At 30.3% G+C, this 19,573-nt stretch overlaps 1 protein-coding gene across 1 annotated transcript in view; it reads right to left on the reverse strand.

Annotated features, from left to right (window-relative positions):
• Eip75B (Ecdysone-induced protein 75B) overlaps positions 1-5,808 on the reverse strand; it is a 434,795-nt gene extending 428,987 nt beyond the window's left edge. Inside the window, exon 1 of the mRNA XM_075364992.1 lies at positions 5,515-5,808. Within this exon, the coding sequence (XP_075221107.1) occupies positions 5,515-5,752 (238 nt within the window). The 5' untranslated portion in view covers positions 5,753-5,808. The remainder of the gene's footprint in view (positions 1-5,514) is intronic.
• Between the last annotated feature and the right edge of the window lie 13,765 nt (positions 5,809-19,573).

The raw sequence follows: 19,573 nt of genomic DNA on the forward strand, positions 1-19,573 counted from the left end.
AAAACTAAAGAATAAAAGCTGATAAACAGAAAACGTAGAAACGTATAATGTAGAAGGAATTTTTTTTCCTAGAGAAAAAAATCATGTATTTTAGCACATTTAACGACAAATTATTCTTAGAATTAAATTATGATATCAATGGTCGACTTAATATTTTATACAGTAAATAAATTTAACCATGAATATTTTTAAATAAACATTAAAAAAATTAATACACTAGAAAAAAGCCTAGAATTTTAGTTTAAAAATTAAAAAAATAATTTATTTCTATATATATATATATTTTGGAATGTGTAGGCATATGTATTATTATTTTATACTAAGTCTTTCCGCGTAATTTTCTTGACATGTTACGCGAAAATACTATAAATTACAAGATCATTATGGTAATTTACAATAAAATTATTAATAAAAAAGGAATTTTTAAAATCTAAAATCCCATAACAAATCCCTAATTATTCTAAAATTAGTTAGTTTGTTAAAGGGTAAAGCTTGAGCACATGCAAACGTATGAATATATATATATATATATATATATATATATATATAGATAATGAATTTTATTCAATAACATAAATAAATATATATATATATATACAGTTATTTATTTATTTATTCAAACCAAGTATTTATACTTGGTTTTATGTATAAAAAAAATCCATATAGGTCGAGTTTTACAAACCCAATCTTTTTACACGATTGCCCAAAAAGGAGAGTAATGTATTTAGGGTGTATGTGTGTATATTCAACGGTTGAACCGAATTAGATGTATGATCCCGCGTTGGAATCCTTACATTACTGGGGTGTCATAGGCTAGGCTATAAATATGTTTAAAAAAAAAATAATAATAATAATACTTTATACAAAATTGTCACCCGCACGCTCTTTAATTGTCCTACACTATATTAAAGAGCAATGTTTGGCAGCAATGGTTTTTATTGGCAGTCGTGTTTTATTATAAAAAAAGACGATAAGATTTCCTCATACAACTATCTCTAAACGAAATAAAACACAGTGCTGTCTGAAAATACGTAAACGCATACAGAAATTAATAACTAGGTTTTCGGTCTTACAAAATTCAATACCCACTACGTTGATGTATTTATTATGAAAAAAATTCAGAACGAGAAACAAGAGATTTCCTGCCCCCCAAAAATATCTAATCGTATGGGATTTCTGATTTATATCATCTAACTTAAATATTAATTTGTTTTCAGTACGAATTTAGAAAAAGGATTTTAACGATAACATTTTCGTAATGTAAAACGAAAATATAAGTATATAAGTATTTAAGAAGTGATATGTTTATACAAAAAAGGAATATTTCTAAGCTCTCTTCCTTAACCGAAAAAGAGATATTGCCCAAAATAAATATTCTTATTTGTAAAAAAAAATTCCTTCACAATTTAATCAAAAAATAAAAACCCTCACGGTTAAATACAAATGAAACGTGTAATTTACGGATGATCACTTACTCGTGAGAGTATTTAATATTAAATATTGAATACCTTAAATGATTCCGTTTCGTTCGTCGTTTAATATAAAAAATAATAATTAAGTTTACTATTATTAGCATTAGATTAAAAATAACACAAAATAATTATTACTGTATAAAATTAACTTAATTTAAATAGAAATACTAACTGCATTCACTTTCAGCATTGTAATACATTCGCTTTCCAACGTAAGGTATTCTTCACATTTCTCAGTTATTAGCTACAAGTCGCAGGTACACCAGTACACACAGACACTGAGATAATTATGCCCTCAATACTAACGAAAGAAAGAAAGAACGATTAAAAAACGAGTTAACATTTTAAACTTTCTCTTCCAGATTAATAATATCCATTTACAAAAAGTTCTAATAAACTACAGAAATTTTTTTTCTGTTCCAATTTTACTGATATTTCACAGTTAAATATACAGAAAAAAAATAATAAAATAAAATTACACAAAAAATATAATAATAAATAGTAGTAACAAGATACAAATTTTATTATTAAATACGTTTTAAAATTTACAAAAATTAGGAAAGAATTAATCAATGAGCTTTTTAAGATATATATTTGCAGGAAGTATATAATATGCTGACTGTCGCGAAGCAACGTTTAGTAAAACAGGTTTTCATAATCCCCGAAGTCGGATGGAGTTTACAATGGATTAGTCTGGTTAATAAAAACGGCTATAAAAGTAAAAGAAATAATAATAATAATAAAAGAAAGAAAAGATTAAAGTAAATAATTTGTAACGCTGAATTCTACAGCTTTTTATTATTAAATAATTCAGTAAAATATATTTTATTAACATTGTGTTTAAAATAATAACTTTAATTAAATTTTTAAAAATTGTAATTCACCGAAGAAGTACGTAGATTAAATAAACTTGACAATAAAAATGGAAAATTCTGATAAAAAGCAACCGCTTAACGGGTTCGCCATTACGTAATTTTTTATTTAAGGTTATTACCGAAGTGTTAATGGATTTTCAATCCGACGTCTCTAGGGAATTAACAAGCAAATAAAAAACAAATAATCACTCAAGAGATTATTTTTGCGTAGGTTGCTCGGCTTACCAAATAATAATAAACTGCAAACGATTCTCTACGGGATATCTAACTTAAAAGTATCAATTTAAAAGTTGCTCGCGATATTTTCCAGTTGGATACCCTTAAAAATCCTTTTCTCTAACTTTTTTTTTGTTGAAACGAGACCGACAATTTATGGAAAATAGTAATAATATAACTTAAATTATACGAACGGTTGGATTACATAAAAAGTAGAATTTTAAAAGTTTTTAGATCTTAAAAGTCGGTTAAAAATATAAGACAATAATTACCTCACACAGCTATGTGTGAAGATACGAATAAGTGCATACAAAAATTAATAACTAAATTTTCGGTTTTACAACATTCAACACCCCACTCACTACATTTATGTATTAATTACGATCAAATTCAGTAAGAGAGAGAGAGAATATATCTCCTCCAAAAAAGAAAGGGGGGAAGATATCTCATTTATAATCCTTATCGATAACACTTTCAATATTAAATCGATTAGTTTAAAAAAATCGACAATATCGATAAAACAATAAAAACAACAAAAAACCGAATACATTCACAGGTTACATGTAGAAAAATTAATTTACTTAATATTACTAATTTACGTTAAAAAATATGAAAACCATAACTTTTCTATGCGATCGGACACTAGAAACTGGTTACTTCTGAAAAAAAAACGGTTTAGCGATTAAATTAAATAAAAAAAAAAAAACATGCTAGATAAACTAGGAAAACGAGTGAATCGGTTTCCCGTTGTTTTCTACACTTAGCCAAATATACTATTATACTCTTATATTAAATCGGCAAGCCCGATCGAAACGATCACCTCTTCGCCTCACTATTTCGCACCATCTCTATTTTTCCACAAGGATTAGGTGTCATCGCTCTCAGAGAAAACAATTTCGAGTTACAATGTCGTACGTACATCACTTGTTTTTCGAATATAACACCTATAAGAAAAATTTTGACATGTAGTGAGATGGATTAATATATTGCCCCTTTATATAACAAAAAATGCGTTATATATAACGCTTTGACTCGGTAATGGAAGTTAAAAAAGGCATACAACCTAATAATAATTCAAAGCTACTTATTTTTATAGCTCAAAATATTATGACCTCATTTTGCTGAATTTTCAAAAAAAGTATAACAGTCTATCAAAATGTTTAATTTTAAACCGTCACTAATGTTAAGATATACTAATAATTACGGTGAAAACGATATACAAATTAATAGAAAAACAAAGGTTACATATTTTAATAAAAATAAAAAAAATATTTATTTTTTTACATTTTTTTAAAGCTAAATTTTATATTGTGAAAAACAATAAAATAATACAAATTTGTAATTTTATTAAAAGAAAAAAAAGTAATTTATAATTTTTCCATAAAAAAATGCCTACATCAATTTTTGATGACATTAAAAAAGCGTTACCAAATGTGCATCACGGTACCAGTAATGTACATCACGGTTAACTCCGCTGTTACATTGTTTAACTTAAATAACTTTGATATAAATTTTAAAAAAATTATTCTTTATACGAAAAATTAAATAAAATATTAATTTTAAAAGTACACTAAAATCTAGCAATCGGTTAACGAAAAAGATATATATTTTAAAAGTCGAGTATAAAACGTAAAATATATTAAAATAATTACAGAGATATCAACCAAGGATCAAGAAGTGCTTATCTTTTCTATTTATATTTTTAATACAAAACCTTTATGATTTAATTTTCTTTTATTCAATTTCTCTCGCTCTCGCTCTCTCTCTCTCTCTCTCTCTCTCTCTCTCTCTCTCTCTATTTATTTGAACAAACTGATCTCATTTTCTTAAAATTATTTTATAATTATATTAATCCGTATGACTTTTCCAGAATTCTGGAAGGATATGAGGGTTAAAAAAAGTGGCTATTAACACCAATACAATTTTAAAAAATATATAAAAATTAAGCATAACTGTAAGATTAATTACATAACAATATTAATGCTATTACTAAATAATAAGAAACTTTAAAAAATGTATTAATAATTATAACTTAATAAATAAATAGCATCTGACAAGTTAAAAATAAATCTATAATACTGAAGAGTGATAATATGATTTTAAATACTTTTAAACTAATGACTACTGTTTATTTTTACAATAACTACAGATAAATGTTCTCTGTAGTACAATACCTTACTGCAATAAAAGTAAAATCAATTATCTTTAGCGTAAACATAATTAACGTAAATAATTATATTGTCGGAGGTAAAAGTGAGATATAACTTTCTTACATACAAAGAGAAAAGTGAAAAATACCTAGTAGTTGCTACTCTGAGTACCTGTAAATAAATATCGCGGGTGGTTTTAGTTTATAGAGTAAATTCAAAATGGAATATAAGAAACCACCATTAAAATGTTTCCGTTCTATGTAACTGGCAAAAAGCAAAAACCCACTACATGACAAAAGTCGATGACAAATCGTTAGCGTTTGAAGGAGTGTGCAGACAAGAATAGCCATATAAAAAGTTTTTAATTACATTACTGATAATTCAAATTGATTAATCTACATATAAAATTACTATTAATTGGAACGATATTAATTCTGTAATATGGTATACATGTTTATATAATGATTATTGTTTACATATAAATGTTTATACTTAACTTTTTTTAAATCTACATACGTTATTAATAAAGTTAAATATCAATATTGTTAAAATTAAATCATTAATTCGGAAATGTTTCATTCATAATTCCCATCATTACATATGTTAAAACACAGTATGAGAAATGGATATCGCTATTAGTAAATTATAATTCCAGGTAATATTAGGTTTGCCAACAAAGTAAAAATCATACCTCTCAGTTTATTACGGTCGAAAACAATGATATTAATTACCAGCAATATCAAACGTCAACACACCTCATAATTTTTTTTATCTTTATAAAACAATAAAGGTAAATCTTACCTAAATCTGGGATTGAGCTCGATGGTTCTTCATGAGAATGAATATTCCTTTCGGTTTTGACATCAGACATCCTCGGTCTTGGGGGCGGTGGGGGTGGCGGAGGACGCATTAATGGTCCAGGGGGTGAACAGGTCGAAGATGATACAACAGCAGGGGCAGAAGGTACACGAAAATCCGAAACAGGGGGTGGCATAAGCGCTCCTTGAGCGGTTACCGATGTAGTGGAGCTAGTCGCCATAACTAACAACCCAAAAAAAAACTATAAAAACTTAAAACTGTTTAAATACATCCAATTATCACATCACTTTTTAATTATAAATTTATTTATTAAACGATTTGTTTCGCTTATTTAATTTGTAAATTCGTTTCGGTTTTTCTTTTATTATATAAAAATAATCACTCGGTTGAAAAAAATTTTTAAGCATGTAAGAAAAACAAAAGTACGCTGTCTATTTGTTTACAAAACACAAAATAACATCACGTGAATACTAACTCGGTAGTAGCAGAGCGCACACATCACTTTCACTGGCCAAGCGTTCTCTACAGACTGAGAGCTCTGACGTGGAGGGGGGTGCCCTTGTCCTTGAAAGCGGCCCATGAACCCAGTCGGTTTGTAGAGGGGGGAACTCCACTGTTTTTTCCCGTCAAATGCGCGAGCGCAGCGGCAGCAGAAGCGATCGCTGTTGAACTAAAGTAGACACAAGGCCAGCAAAGCTGGTCGACCCAGTAAACTGTCTTCTCTCTCTAAACTTCATCGATCCATCTCTCTTGTATACATATACTTTCTCGCTCATCCCATCTCTTTTCCACATCATCATCTACTTACTCCTTCCATCGATCTGAATTACATTCACATACACACACAACGACGATCATATATGACAATGTCAGTTGCTATACATGTATTCTCTTCATAACATCGATGTCAACACTAAACGTAAATAACTTTTAATGTTAAACAAGATAGTAGTAATAACTTACACTTTCATATAATTTTATTTTATTTTATCTATTACTTTTCTAGTTTTTTTTTTTTTTTTTTTTTTAATTTAATTCTAAACAACTACTTAACAACCAGTAATAAAAATACCAAACGAAAAATATATTTTAAAACTTTACATATAACTTAATAACAAAGTATTATGATTTTCTGTATTATAAAAAAAAACATATTTAAATGTATATGTTTCATGTATGAAACGTAATACTAATTAATCCAAATAAATTAATTTTAAAGGCCACTTTTTCTTAAAAGGTCATCTGACCTTTATATAATTAATCCCTTGAACCCGATGGCAATTAACACAATTTTTTTAAATTTTATTTATTATTTTTTTATTCATTCTTCAATATAACCATTGTTACTCTAATAATACGGTTAAAATCAACTACATATACTCAATAAATTTTGTCCAACCCATGTAATATCAATAGAAGTGAAATATTCCAATCATATAATATATCGTGTAATTCGATTGTAAAATAATTTAAGGAGAAACATAATTTTAAAAAAAGCTGCAACCTGTCATAAAGATAAAGGTAAGGGTTTAGCAATTAAATCAAAGTTTCAATATCACAAAGCGTACAGATATTATCACCGATACAATTATTATTAATGTTTTTATTATTATTCCAAAGTTTACGGAACAAAAAGAACAAATCTATTATTCGATTAATTTAATCCTTTCAATCTAAATGTTATTTATCTTAATACCCAGACTGTAATTCTTGGGATCAAATTATGGGGTAAATTTAGCGGTTCTGTATCAAATTTGACCTGAAACAATGAAAAAATAGGCCTCAAGTGATATTTTTAGTAGTTCTCGAGAGATCTGGGGGAAAAAACAAAAATTTGGGGTCGAAAAAACACTATTTCTCTAATACTAATAACGAATTCTCGAAAACTAGTAATAGCAAAATTCTGAGATCTATTTTTTTCCGGTGTTTAAGATCAGAGTTCATGCAAAACTACTAGATTTACCTTTAATTTGGGTCCGAAGAATTATAGCCTGCCTTAATATTACAGAAGGCTCAGAAATCACGGACAATATTTTGCCAGCCGATACTCACCAACAAAGCCTTTTCGAACCTACGTTTATATGAACGTTCCTCTTTAATTTTACCGGTAGTACATGTCGTAAAAGTTTTTTACATTTTTTACATTCTTCGTAAATCACTGTGTATATTGATAATGTAATAAAAAAATACGAGTATTTTACGAACGCAAAAGAAAAAACCAATAACAGGCATTATTAGAATGATTTTGCTACATCTTTAAAGACCTACGGATATAATAAAAACAACCTACGTAGAGTATAATTTAGTTTTAGATAAAATAGATGCTACAAAAATGATAAAAAAATTCAATGATCAAATCCGGTAAATAAGTAACAGAAAAAATTATAAAAAGAGTAATGGAAAAAGAGGAAATTATAAGAAACGATAAAAAATCAGTCCACCAAACTCTTGATTATTATAACTTTCTACTTGCAAGAACATCAATACCAAATACTAAAAAATTAAAAATTAAAATTATTTATAACTATCGAGGGAGAAAATAGGGTTATACCACAACACATTATTTGCTCTTTCTGTCAGCCCTATTACTCAAATCGGCATAGACGTGCTTAAAAGAAAAAATGACATAGTGTCAGTAATGAGAAAAGGGATATTCTAGTGTTAAGTACTACTGTTTACAGTATTGATAATGAAATTAACATAAATACTTTCATCGAAAGTAACGCTTAACTCTCCGAATATTTCAGTTTCTAAAATTCTATACCTGAAATACAGGTTCCTAATACCAGAAATGATTCGAACATATTATTCACGATTTTACGTTAAGATTCAATTAATTATCTTCAAAATTAAATTAAAAAATAACAATGGTCAAGTTAGGACGAACAGAAGTTGCGTAATCGATATCTTAAATTCTGCAAGTGACCTTATATGTGACAGTTATCACTTCCAAAAATAGCTTAATCATTTCGAAGAATAACAAGCATATATATCAGCAGGTCTGCCTCATTAGAATACAAGTGTTCGGTTACACAGAGCGAACATCGTTTGTGCTCGAGTGATCAAATTGAGTTACCTGACGCAAAACATTGTTGTCAATGTTGTCCATTTCTTGTTGAATGTTCGACTTCAGTTAATCGATAATGTGGGGGAATCAAATCATAAACGCTTTCCTTTAAGTAGCCCCGAAGGAAAAAAATTGCAAGTAGATTGGTCTGGGGTACGCGGAGACCACCGTCCTCTGACAACTTGTTCTTATGTAAAAGGCGTAGGAAAGTGTGGTAGTGAATCGTCGAATTCGTGACAGGTTGCTCCGACTTGGAAGAATCCTTTTTAATGATCTGTTAACTGAGCGTACAACACTTCGGGAAGTTGTACGGTACGCTTCTTGCACTGATAATCCGGTCAAAAAAGGTCTTCCTACACGATTACCAAAAATACACAATCACACCGATTTTCTCGTCGTGAAGTGGACGTACAGGTGAAAATCTATGTGCATTTTCAGTCATACAGTAATGCGAATTAACATGCTCAAATAAAGGAAATCGTCCCTGAGACGATTTATTTGAGAAGCCGGTCGCATTAATTAAGAAGTTTTGGTTTGTTTGATCGCTTAAGTTGAAATCGATACCGTTTCAAATTTAAATCAAGAAGAATCTTACGACAATGTGTATTTTCTATAGTTCTGATAAAGTTATGTATATATTTTTTTGAACCGGCAGAAATTCTTATTTGAATATCGGCTATGGTCCCTAGAGTCCTAAAGGTCGCCTACTTCGTTTGCGATTGAAACCGATTCCGTTGTACGCCATTTTTTAACCGAATTACTGGCATTCTGTCCGCGAAAATTTGACGCGTTTCTTGAAAAGATCCAGAACGAACTTAAGCTTTCACTATAGAAACCCTTTTCCTCGTATATCACATTCAAGCATGAAACGTTTACAACTGACAACAGTAGATGTGTTAGACAACAGTGAATACTAGAGAGTGGATACCGGTGTACTTCGATGGTAGGGGTTCAATTAACCACGTCTCAAGAACGGTCGGCCTGAGTTTGTACAAGACTACACCTCATTTTCATGTAATACATATCATTCTCATCTCATCGGGCCTTGGTGAGGGTGTTGTTTATTGTTCCCTAGTTGAATAGATTGCAACGTAAACATTAGGAAAATAGAATAAAATAGTATAAGAGAGTAGTAACATACACAACCGACAGTAGCGCATATAGTAGTACCGTTAAAGATGGACTCAAATTATCTGCAGTTCGAGTGGGTTTGGTTCGGTTTTATGTTGCTCACCCGATAGAATTGGCAACTTCATTCAATACGGACCCGTTGTCGTATAGTAAACCTCATTGCTCTTAAATAGATTAATCGTAATTAATATCTGGCATATACTTTTATATGAATCATACCCAAAAATATAAGGCTGGGACAGAAAGTGTAATATAACGAATTATATCGTTGAACAAACGATATTAAATTCAGAATTTATCCGATAATTTTTTGAAAACAATTTCGCTTTAATAAACATTTTTTCCACTGTAAACGGGAAGAACCAGTAGGATTATAAAAGTAATAAAATGAAATATGCACGCGCATTATTATAGCCTATATTATATTTTAATGTAGTCAAATAAATACAAATATTGCACACGAAAACATATGTCTATTTACTTCTTCTAGACTACAACAGCAACGAATAAAATACCGTATTTGTTTGATTTGTTTTATTTTAATGTCAACATTAAATATATTTATCTATAGAATAGAATTTACGATTGTGTAATAGAAATAACTAAGTCATGTACAGAAACAGATTTGGGGGCGAACCATTCTGTCATATATTTGTAAAAGGACAATTAAAAATTAATTTTGGTTTTACTTTTTATCATTAGCTTTATACATTATTTATTTTATCTTTATTTACATACACAATAGTGATGATAATTTATATATATATGCTTTTTTTTAATAAAAACCAACTTCTTTTGATGAACGATACGAATAAGCGAATTTACACAAACAGTTGTGTAAATTATTAAAATTGTTTTTGATGCTTAAAGCAATGTACAAATTAAATAATAACTAACCAACTCTCGGTTATAATATTGGTTTTTAATTATTTACATCGAAGTCATGAATTATTTTAATAAGGAAACTAATATTAGAAATAATACACGGAATTCTAATCAGATATAACCTAGCATAGAGAAATCTCTGAACTCAGGATACATATTGAAAAAAGTACAGATTGATTAAAGTTTTTAGTCGTATGTGATCTGTTTTTCTACACGTGAGTATAATCCCATTACTGTGAAATAAATTATTTAAACAGAATATAGTTATATAAATTAGAAATAGAGTAAACTACCGCCAGATTCAGAATCAAATCATGATTCCAGAAAATTTATGAAGTATTAAATAAATTTTCTGATATATCTGAATGGTCCTCGTTTCTGAATTCTTATAAGTTAGTAGAGATTTATAAATGTTAAACAATGTTACGGTATGTTTTGAATTAAACTTGATTGGAGTACTCTAGATTTATGTTATTTTGAATTCAATTTTCAAGAACTGATCGGATCATTAAAACTTAAAATATTCGACATTTTTTTTTTTTTTTTTGTCTTCAGTTATTTGACTGGTTTGATGCAGCTCTCCAAGATTCCCTATCTAGTGCTAGTCGTTTCATTTCAGTATACCCTCTACATCCTACATCCCCAACAATTTGTTTTACATACTCCAACGTGGCCTGCCTACACAATTTTTCCCTTCTACCTGTCCTTCCAATATTAAAGCGACTATTCCAGGATGCCTTAGTATGTGGCCTATAAGTCTGTCTCTTCTTTTAACTATATTTTTCCAAATGCTTCTTTCTTCATCTATTTGCCGCAATACCTCTTCATTTGTCACTTTATCCACCCATCTGATTTTTAACATTCTCCTATAGCACCGCATTTCAAAAGCTTCTAATCTTTTCTTCTCAGATACTCCGATTGTCCAAGTTTCACTTCCATATAAAGCGACACTCCAAACATACACTTTCAAAAATCTTTTCCTGACATTTAAATTAATTTTTGATGTAAACAAATTATATTTCTTACTGAAGGCTCGTTTAGCTTGTGCTATTCGGCATTTTATATCGCTCCTGCTTCGTCCATCTTTAGTAATTTTACTTCCCAAATAACAAAATTCTTCTACCTCCATAATCTTTTCTCTTCACATTTATCTGCCCCTGCTTTCCTTGGTATCATAACTATAACACTTTTTTTGAAGTCTGATGGAAATTCCCCATTTTCATAAATATTACACACCAGTTTGTATAATCTATCAATCGCTTCCTCACCTGCACTGCGCAGTAATTCTACAGGTATTCCGTCTATTCCAGGAGCCTTTCTGCCATTTAAATCTTTTAATGCTCTCTTAAATTCAGATCTCAGTATTGTTTCTCCCATTTCATCCTCTTCAACTCCCTCTTCTTCCTCTATAACACCATTTTCTAATTCATTTCCTCCGTATAACTCTTCAATATATTCCACCCATCTATCGACTTTACCTTTCGTATTATATATTGGTGTACCATCTTTGTTTAACACATTATTAGATTTTAATTTATGTACCCCAAAATTTTCCTTAACTTTCCTGTATGCTCCGTCTATTTTACCAATGTTCATTTCTCTTTCCACTTCTGAACACTTTTCTTTAATCCACTCTTCTTTCACCAGTTTGCACTTCCTGTTTATAGCATTTCTTAATTTCCGATAGTTCCTTTTACTTTCTTCATCACTAGCATTCTTATATTTTCTACGTTCATCCATCAGCTGCAATATATCGTCTGAAACCCAAGGTTTTCTACCGGTTCTCTTTATTCCGCCTAAGTTTGCTTCTGCTGATTTAAGGATTTCCTTTTTAACATTCTCCCATTCTTCTTCTACATTTTCTACCTTATCTTTTTTACTCAGACCTCTTGCGATGTCCTCCTCAAAAATCTTCTTTACCTCCTCTTCCTCAAGCTTCTCTAAATTCCACCGATTCATCTGACACCTTTTCTTCAGGTTTTTAAACCCCAATCTACATTTCATTATCACCAAATTATGGTCGCTATCAATGTCTGCTCCAGGGTAAGTTTTGCAGTCAACGAGTTGATTTCTAAATCTTTGCTTAACCATGATATAATCTATCTGATACCTTGCAGTATCGCCTGGCTTTTTCCAAGTGTATATTCTTCTATTATGATTTTTAAATTGGGTGTTGGCAATTACTAAATTATACTTCGTGCAAAACTCTATAAGTCGGTCCCCTCTTTCATTCCTTTTGCCCAGCCCGTATTCACCCACTATATTTCCTTCCTTGCCTTTTCCAATGCTTGCATTCCAATCTCAAACTATTATTAAATTTTCATCTCCTTTTACGTGTTTAATTGCTTCATCAATCTCTTCGTATACACACTCTACCTCATCATCATCATGGGCGCTTGTAGGCATATAGACGTTAACAATCGTTGTCGGTTTAGGTTTTGATTTTATCCTTATTACAATGATTCTATCGCTATGCGTTTTGAAATACTCCACTCTCCTCCCTATCTTCTTGTTCATCACGAAACCTACTTCTGCCTGCCCATTATTTGACGCTGAGTTAATTACTCTAAAATCACCTGACCAAAAGTCGCCTTCCTCTTCCCACCGAACCTCACTAATTCCTACTATATCCACATTTGTCCTACCCATTTCCCTTTTTAAATTTTCTAGCCTACCAACCTTTTTCAAGCTTCTAACATTCCACGCTCCGACTCGTAGAATGTTATTTTTTAATTTTCTGGTGACCCCTTCCTTAGTAGTCCCCACCCGGAGATCCGAACGGGGGACTATTTTACCTCCGGAATATTTTACCAAGGAAGGCGCCTCCATAATATTCGACTAAATTCGAATATCCATGTATATTTTATACCTACAATTTTATATTTACATGCCGATGTTCACTTAAAATTCAAGTCATCGGTTCGACCTTTTGATTGTTTTTACTTTTTCAGCAGTAACTCTGTAGCCGCTATTACAGAACAGCAATAAAGGCAAAGTACAACGATCGACCAAATATGTTGAGTATCGAGATTTTTGTAAATTTCGACGTTTCAAGACTTCCTTAGTCCAAAAGACACAAAAAAATTATATATATATATATATATATATATATATATATATATATATATATAAAGATTTCCGAAAGATGTACATACGTATGTTGGCCTATGTATTTATTAATACCTCCGGAGTGGATCGATATTAGTTTTTGATATTTTTATATATATGAGGAATTAACGACGTTAAATTTTAGAAAAAATTAATAAAGGAGGCGGAATAGTTTTTACCGTTTTGAATTTTTTATTTTTTTGTGGCCAAAAAAAATTGACCTTTAATATGATGAAAGTGCTTTTGTTGTTTAAAATTTCAAAATTTTAAGTCGAATGGTTTTATTCGTGGAGGAATATTCAACATTATTTCCAAACAACTTTCAAATCATATCTTTGAATATATATATCCCAGTTTTGGCCTACCCGATCGGATAAACGGCATGAAGGTATCCATTTATTTATTTTTATTAAACTATTTTTTTAACCGTTGAATAACATTGCACATTTCAACTTATTGAAGTAAACAATAACTACCGTAAATAAACTTGTAAACGTATAACCCCTCCCCACCAAAAAAACAAGGGAATAAAATATCAATTTTTGTTTAAACTTTAATTTTCAAGAAACTTTTTTCTTATTTTTTTAAAAAAGAAAAAGAAAGTTCTCGTGTCATCTACATGAATATTAAATAAAAACTGAATTTTTTATCATTTCTGATTCTTTATCTGTTTTTTCCACTTTTAGCTGTTATTAAACATTTTATGTTAGATAGCTGTTTAAAGGTTCCGAGATAAATTTGTGAAGAAATAAATAAACAGAGGCGGCTTGGTTTATAAGGAGTAGAGAAATTCATGACTATCTAAGATTAACTTCTGTTTATGAAGAGATACAAAAAATTAGCTCACGGTACAAACGGAGGTTAGACAAAGGTGTAAATTATTTGGCAGTAAACCTATCGGACAACAGTGATCAGGCGACAGAAACGTTTCCATGTGCTGGACTGGGAGGTGTAACAAGGCCTGGAAAAAGGAACCTAGAAGTAGGAACACAGGAGACTCTATAACTGTCTATTGAACGTCATTTTGATAGTCTACGAATTACAGCTAATTCTATTTATCGACGAATATTTGTTTTACCTATTTTTTTCCATATATTGGTATCGATAACATTGTTTTTATTTTTTTCTTCCTGTGATTTATTTCTAGGGTTACGTTAAGTATTGAACTTTATTTGGACCGCTTATGCAAGTACTTTTTCCTATACATGAGGTGTTGAACCTTTGCATTCTTTAATGAGAGGTTTCGTCGGGGCCTCTCTTCACGTGATTATCATAATAAAATTTACTTATGGTACCGATTGTAAATGCTAACCGATAGACAAAAAAGGTAGCTGTTGAGGAGGGACTGAAATCATTAAAATGGGACCCAAATTTGTTTACTAAAAGATTGATTTTTTCAACAATTTTACTTAAAATATAGTAAAACATTGATAAAGTAGTTTGGTCAAGGCGGTCAACTGGGATCTAAACCTCGTTACTACGAATTTTGTTGTTTTATTTTTCAATTATTCTTTTAATACTGCGTGATTTTCAAAGTAAAAAACGTAATTTGATGAAAAGGCTCAAATCGGACCCAAATGTTTCTTATGAAATTTTTATGTTTTTTGCAATTATACTCCAAATAGTCTTATTTAAGACATTAATATTACAAAAAAATTATAGTATATTTGAAAAAAAAATCTGCCAAGGACAAAGCAGAGAAAGTAATAAAACTCTTTATCCGGCTTTTTTCTCTCAGTGTAGATATTTTAAGATGGTTTAACGGGTAAATTTATCTAGATAACTCCATAATTAGATGAAGTAAAAAATTTTATTTATTTATTTATTTGCCAAAATAAAATATACGTTCGTATTTAAAATATAAAGTCAGGAATATAAATATATAAAACATAAATAAACTGAAATATAAAGGACTACGACTTAAGTAATAAAAAAAAAAGATAGTTATTAGATCAAAAGTAAACAATAATTTGACACTTTCTGCAAAACGAAGAAAGCTTGACTGTAGGCGATACATAATAATCCATTAAAAATTACATTAGTAATACATCAAAGCAAAGAAAAAGGTCAACATTTATGAATTTTAGTTGCAAATAATTAAAAACATAAAAAATCTGATAGTAAAATAAATAAGCGATAAATTTTTTAATACTAAATCATTAAAATAGACATTAAATTCATATTTGAAACACAGACACTTTGTAAAAATTATGTAAAAAGCGAATGCTGAGTTACAATAAGCGATAAGAAAACTAAATTACAATTAAAATCGATTAATTAAATTAGATTTCGTCAACATATCCAAATTATAGATAAACGAACAGTATTATAAGAGTTGCTTTCTACGACATTTAAACTAAAGCTCTTTTCAGAATAATCTCCGGCTACATTTAGATATTTATTTCACCTTTCTATGAACTTTCTTATGCCAATAATTAAGAATCGTTCACCTGGATGTTTGAACTATTTTTAACCCGCTGACTGTTGCCGAACACGGAGCCACGTAAAAACTCTTTGAGAAAATCAAACAAAAAGACTTATGATGAGAGATCGGGGACTGTAAAGTGGATGGGATAACATCCCCCGACCCGATTTCTGAATAGCTTCCCGTGTCTTTTGAGCGGGGGGTAGGCGTTATCGTACAGATTTTTTTTTTTTTTTAAACCGGGAAGTTTGCTGCATATTGCGGATATTACTTTATTTTCTAGCAATCATAATAGCACTAACTGTATGTTTTTCTTTCAAATAATCGCTATAACTTGGACCTTTACAGTTCTAAAACACCCTTTATCTACTGACGCCTAGGTTTTTCCTGGCGGGCGAATTCGGGTGTTTACATTCCGTACCCCGAAATTTTGATTCAAAATGTTGAATCCAAGTTTCATCACGTGATATAAAAAACTTTACCTTCCGCTAAAAAAAGGCGTCTTGAGTCCGTACAGAAATGAATTCGGGTATCTTTATGATTTTGAGCTGACCGTCGTAAACCATCTCGAACACGTTTTGTGGTAATTCAGCTTATCCTAGGTAACGGAATGAGCAGTGACGATAGCCGCACTACAAATTTCAGGAATTTCTCAAAATTAAAAATTTCAAGGATCGAATTTTTATTCGTTTGTCCTCGCGAATAAGATCAATAATACGACTTTTCATTGCGTCAGACTAAACTTCCACAGGTTTTCGCTGCTATGAAAATCGGTTTTACTTGCTCTATTGGATGAAAAATGTTCGACTCGCTAATGAAAATTTATACGAAGCCAAGTTGTCATTAGTCTTTTTAATTATTGAATAACCTCGTAAAAAACTAAATTTGTAAAATATATTGTCAATTTCCCAGTTAAATTGTTGTATATTGAAATAGATTTTGTTAATATGATAGCGATTTAGTTTATGGGAATGAAATTTCACGTAACAAATTTTGTCTTCTTATAATAAATAAATCTGTACGATCTGTAAAAACAAATTTTCAGAATGTACTTAGATCAATTTCTAACAAACATGATGTCTTAAGCGACGTAAGTTCAACAAACTAGGCCTATTATTCATGATCGGTTTAAAATAATTTTTCAACTCAAAACAAAGCATTAATTTTGTAACCGATCAATACTGTAACCATCAACATTGTTATTAAGTAACAATTGCACGGAACGCAAGGATAGCTGAAGTTTATTATCTCCCTACTAATCGCAGAGCCTGGATGAATATCCCTTGCTGCTGTGTCTTTCGTTTACAAAAATTGTAGGTTATACTCTAAAACACTATACGTATTGAAGCATCGACTGTACAAAATGTTTCGAGTCGCTATTTAAAACGCATATTGTAAAAGGTAGTTGCACGGTTCCAAACAACGATTTTTAGGAAAATAAAACTTTATTTTTAGCTTATTATTTATTAAAATTACGAAAATTAATCTCGTGATATTAACTATTTTATAAAAAAAAAAATATTGAATCACAATTAACTGGTAGGCAAAGCTGACACATTTTTTTCATAGCGAGCGCTGTCTATTTACTACAGTTCTAACTTAAACTGCTAAAAAATTACGGGTTCGCATTACCTTTGACTTTTCTAGAAAATTGAACCAAAAATGGCGTTTTCTATAGCGAGTACGTTTATTTGGAATTTCTCTCCATTAAACTTTCATCGTGAATATGTTTCACTGTGTTGGATTACAAACCAACGAAATAACTTACTTTAATAAAATTTACAGTATGACTTTTTTTACAATAGTCATGTAAATCTCAGCAATAAGCAACGGTCTTACGAACAGTGTTACCAGATGTATCGTAATTTTCAATAACTCATTCGTGAGTATAGCTAATGACACGGAGGGGATCATTTTTAAGTAGTGTACAACTTATTAATACATAAGAGAAGTAACAAATTTTCTCTATAAATAAAAATTGTTCTATGAAAAGCTTTTAGATAAGTACATTTAAGTTGAAAGAATATTATTTTAAAACAAGTAAACAAAAAAAAAAAAAAAAAAAAAAACATTTTTACATCTAATATTTACGTAAGCTCTCGAAATTTGTATTTTTAGAATCTACAATAAATAAAGATGGGGGCTCGTCGGCCGAAATGCAAAGAAGAATATCTAAGCGAAGGAGGCGCTTACGAAGTAGTCAGCTGTTTGGAATGATAGGTCTATCACGAAGAAAAATTACAAAGCTGAAACGCTGAGACTACTTACTAGTCTTCCCAGTAGTCATGTACTGCGTTGAGATCTAGACCATCGAGGTGGAAGACCGGAGAAGAAATTATGTATTCCAAGTGGGGCCTACGGAAGAACGCTCCGCGTCGCATAGACGGAATAGAGGACGAACAACTCGATTATAAATGAGTCGGGCATACAGAGGAGGTTGTCTGCAATATGCTTCCAGCGCATCCTCTGCTTTTTTGGCCTTTATCCGTAGGCCCGGCAAAATTTTGAGAAGCTAGTCGTACAGGGAATTGAGCGCTGTCGAAAAGATCGAATCGAAGAGGCTACTGGAGAAATGTTAGGCACATCGATTCGAATGATACAGGACTATGAGCTACGGCGGGAAATTGTCCGCGGGATACGAAACGGGTCACCAGCTCTCAGACATGAGAGGAGGGATCACTGATGATGAAGTAACTGACTGAATTTCTTTGTAATAGTATTCGCTAAAACTAAATATATATATATATATATATATATATATATATATATATATATATATATACTAGTAATGATACTAGTAGAAATTAAAACAATTTTATTTTCATTAAATAGAAAAAGTAGGTTACAATGTGATGAAGCGAAACACTAAAAACAAAAGAAAAAAGTAGATGAGGTACAATAAAGAAAGTGCTATTATACGTCTAAACGACTGAGTTCATAAAATATAAAGAAATAAGATATCGTCAACGTAGAAAGTGAGAAATAAATAAATTACGCTAGAAAAGTATTAACACAACAGCTGTGTTAAGTACAAACCGGTTCAACAAAATCAGTTGACCTGGTTTCTAACAACCAAATAACGTATTTTTTAGAATCGTATTTCAAAAATACAATATGTAGTTAAAAAAAGAAAATTTTAATACGAAAATAGTTAAATAAACATGCAATATAAACTATTAACAATAAATATCTCTCACGCATTCACATTAATTAAATTCAAACCGCATAGGCGGACATTTATTATTTTAACATGAAAATTCCTCATAATCTTAATGCATCTCTAAAATCTTAATATTTTAAAAGGAACGCTGGATTATAATTTATGCCGGGTGTTTCACGAAGATACGAAAATAATTTAGAGATGTATGTTGTACTGATAAAAATACAGAAAATAGTTAAAAATAAACGTAGGTAAAGCTTTATTT

The sequence above is a fragment of the Lycorma delicatula genome, chromosome 4 (assembly GCF_047948215.1).
Source record: "Lycorma delicatula isolate Av1 chromosome 4, ASM4794821v1, whole genome shotgun sequence".
NCBI classification, from domain to species: domain Eukaryota; kingdom Metazoa; phylum Arthropoda; class Insecta; order Hemiptera; family Fulgoridae; genus Lycorma; species Lycorma delicatula.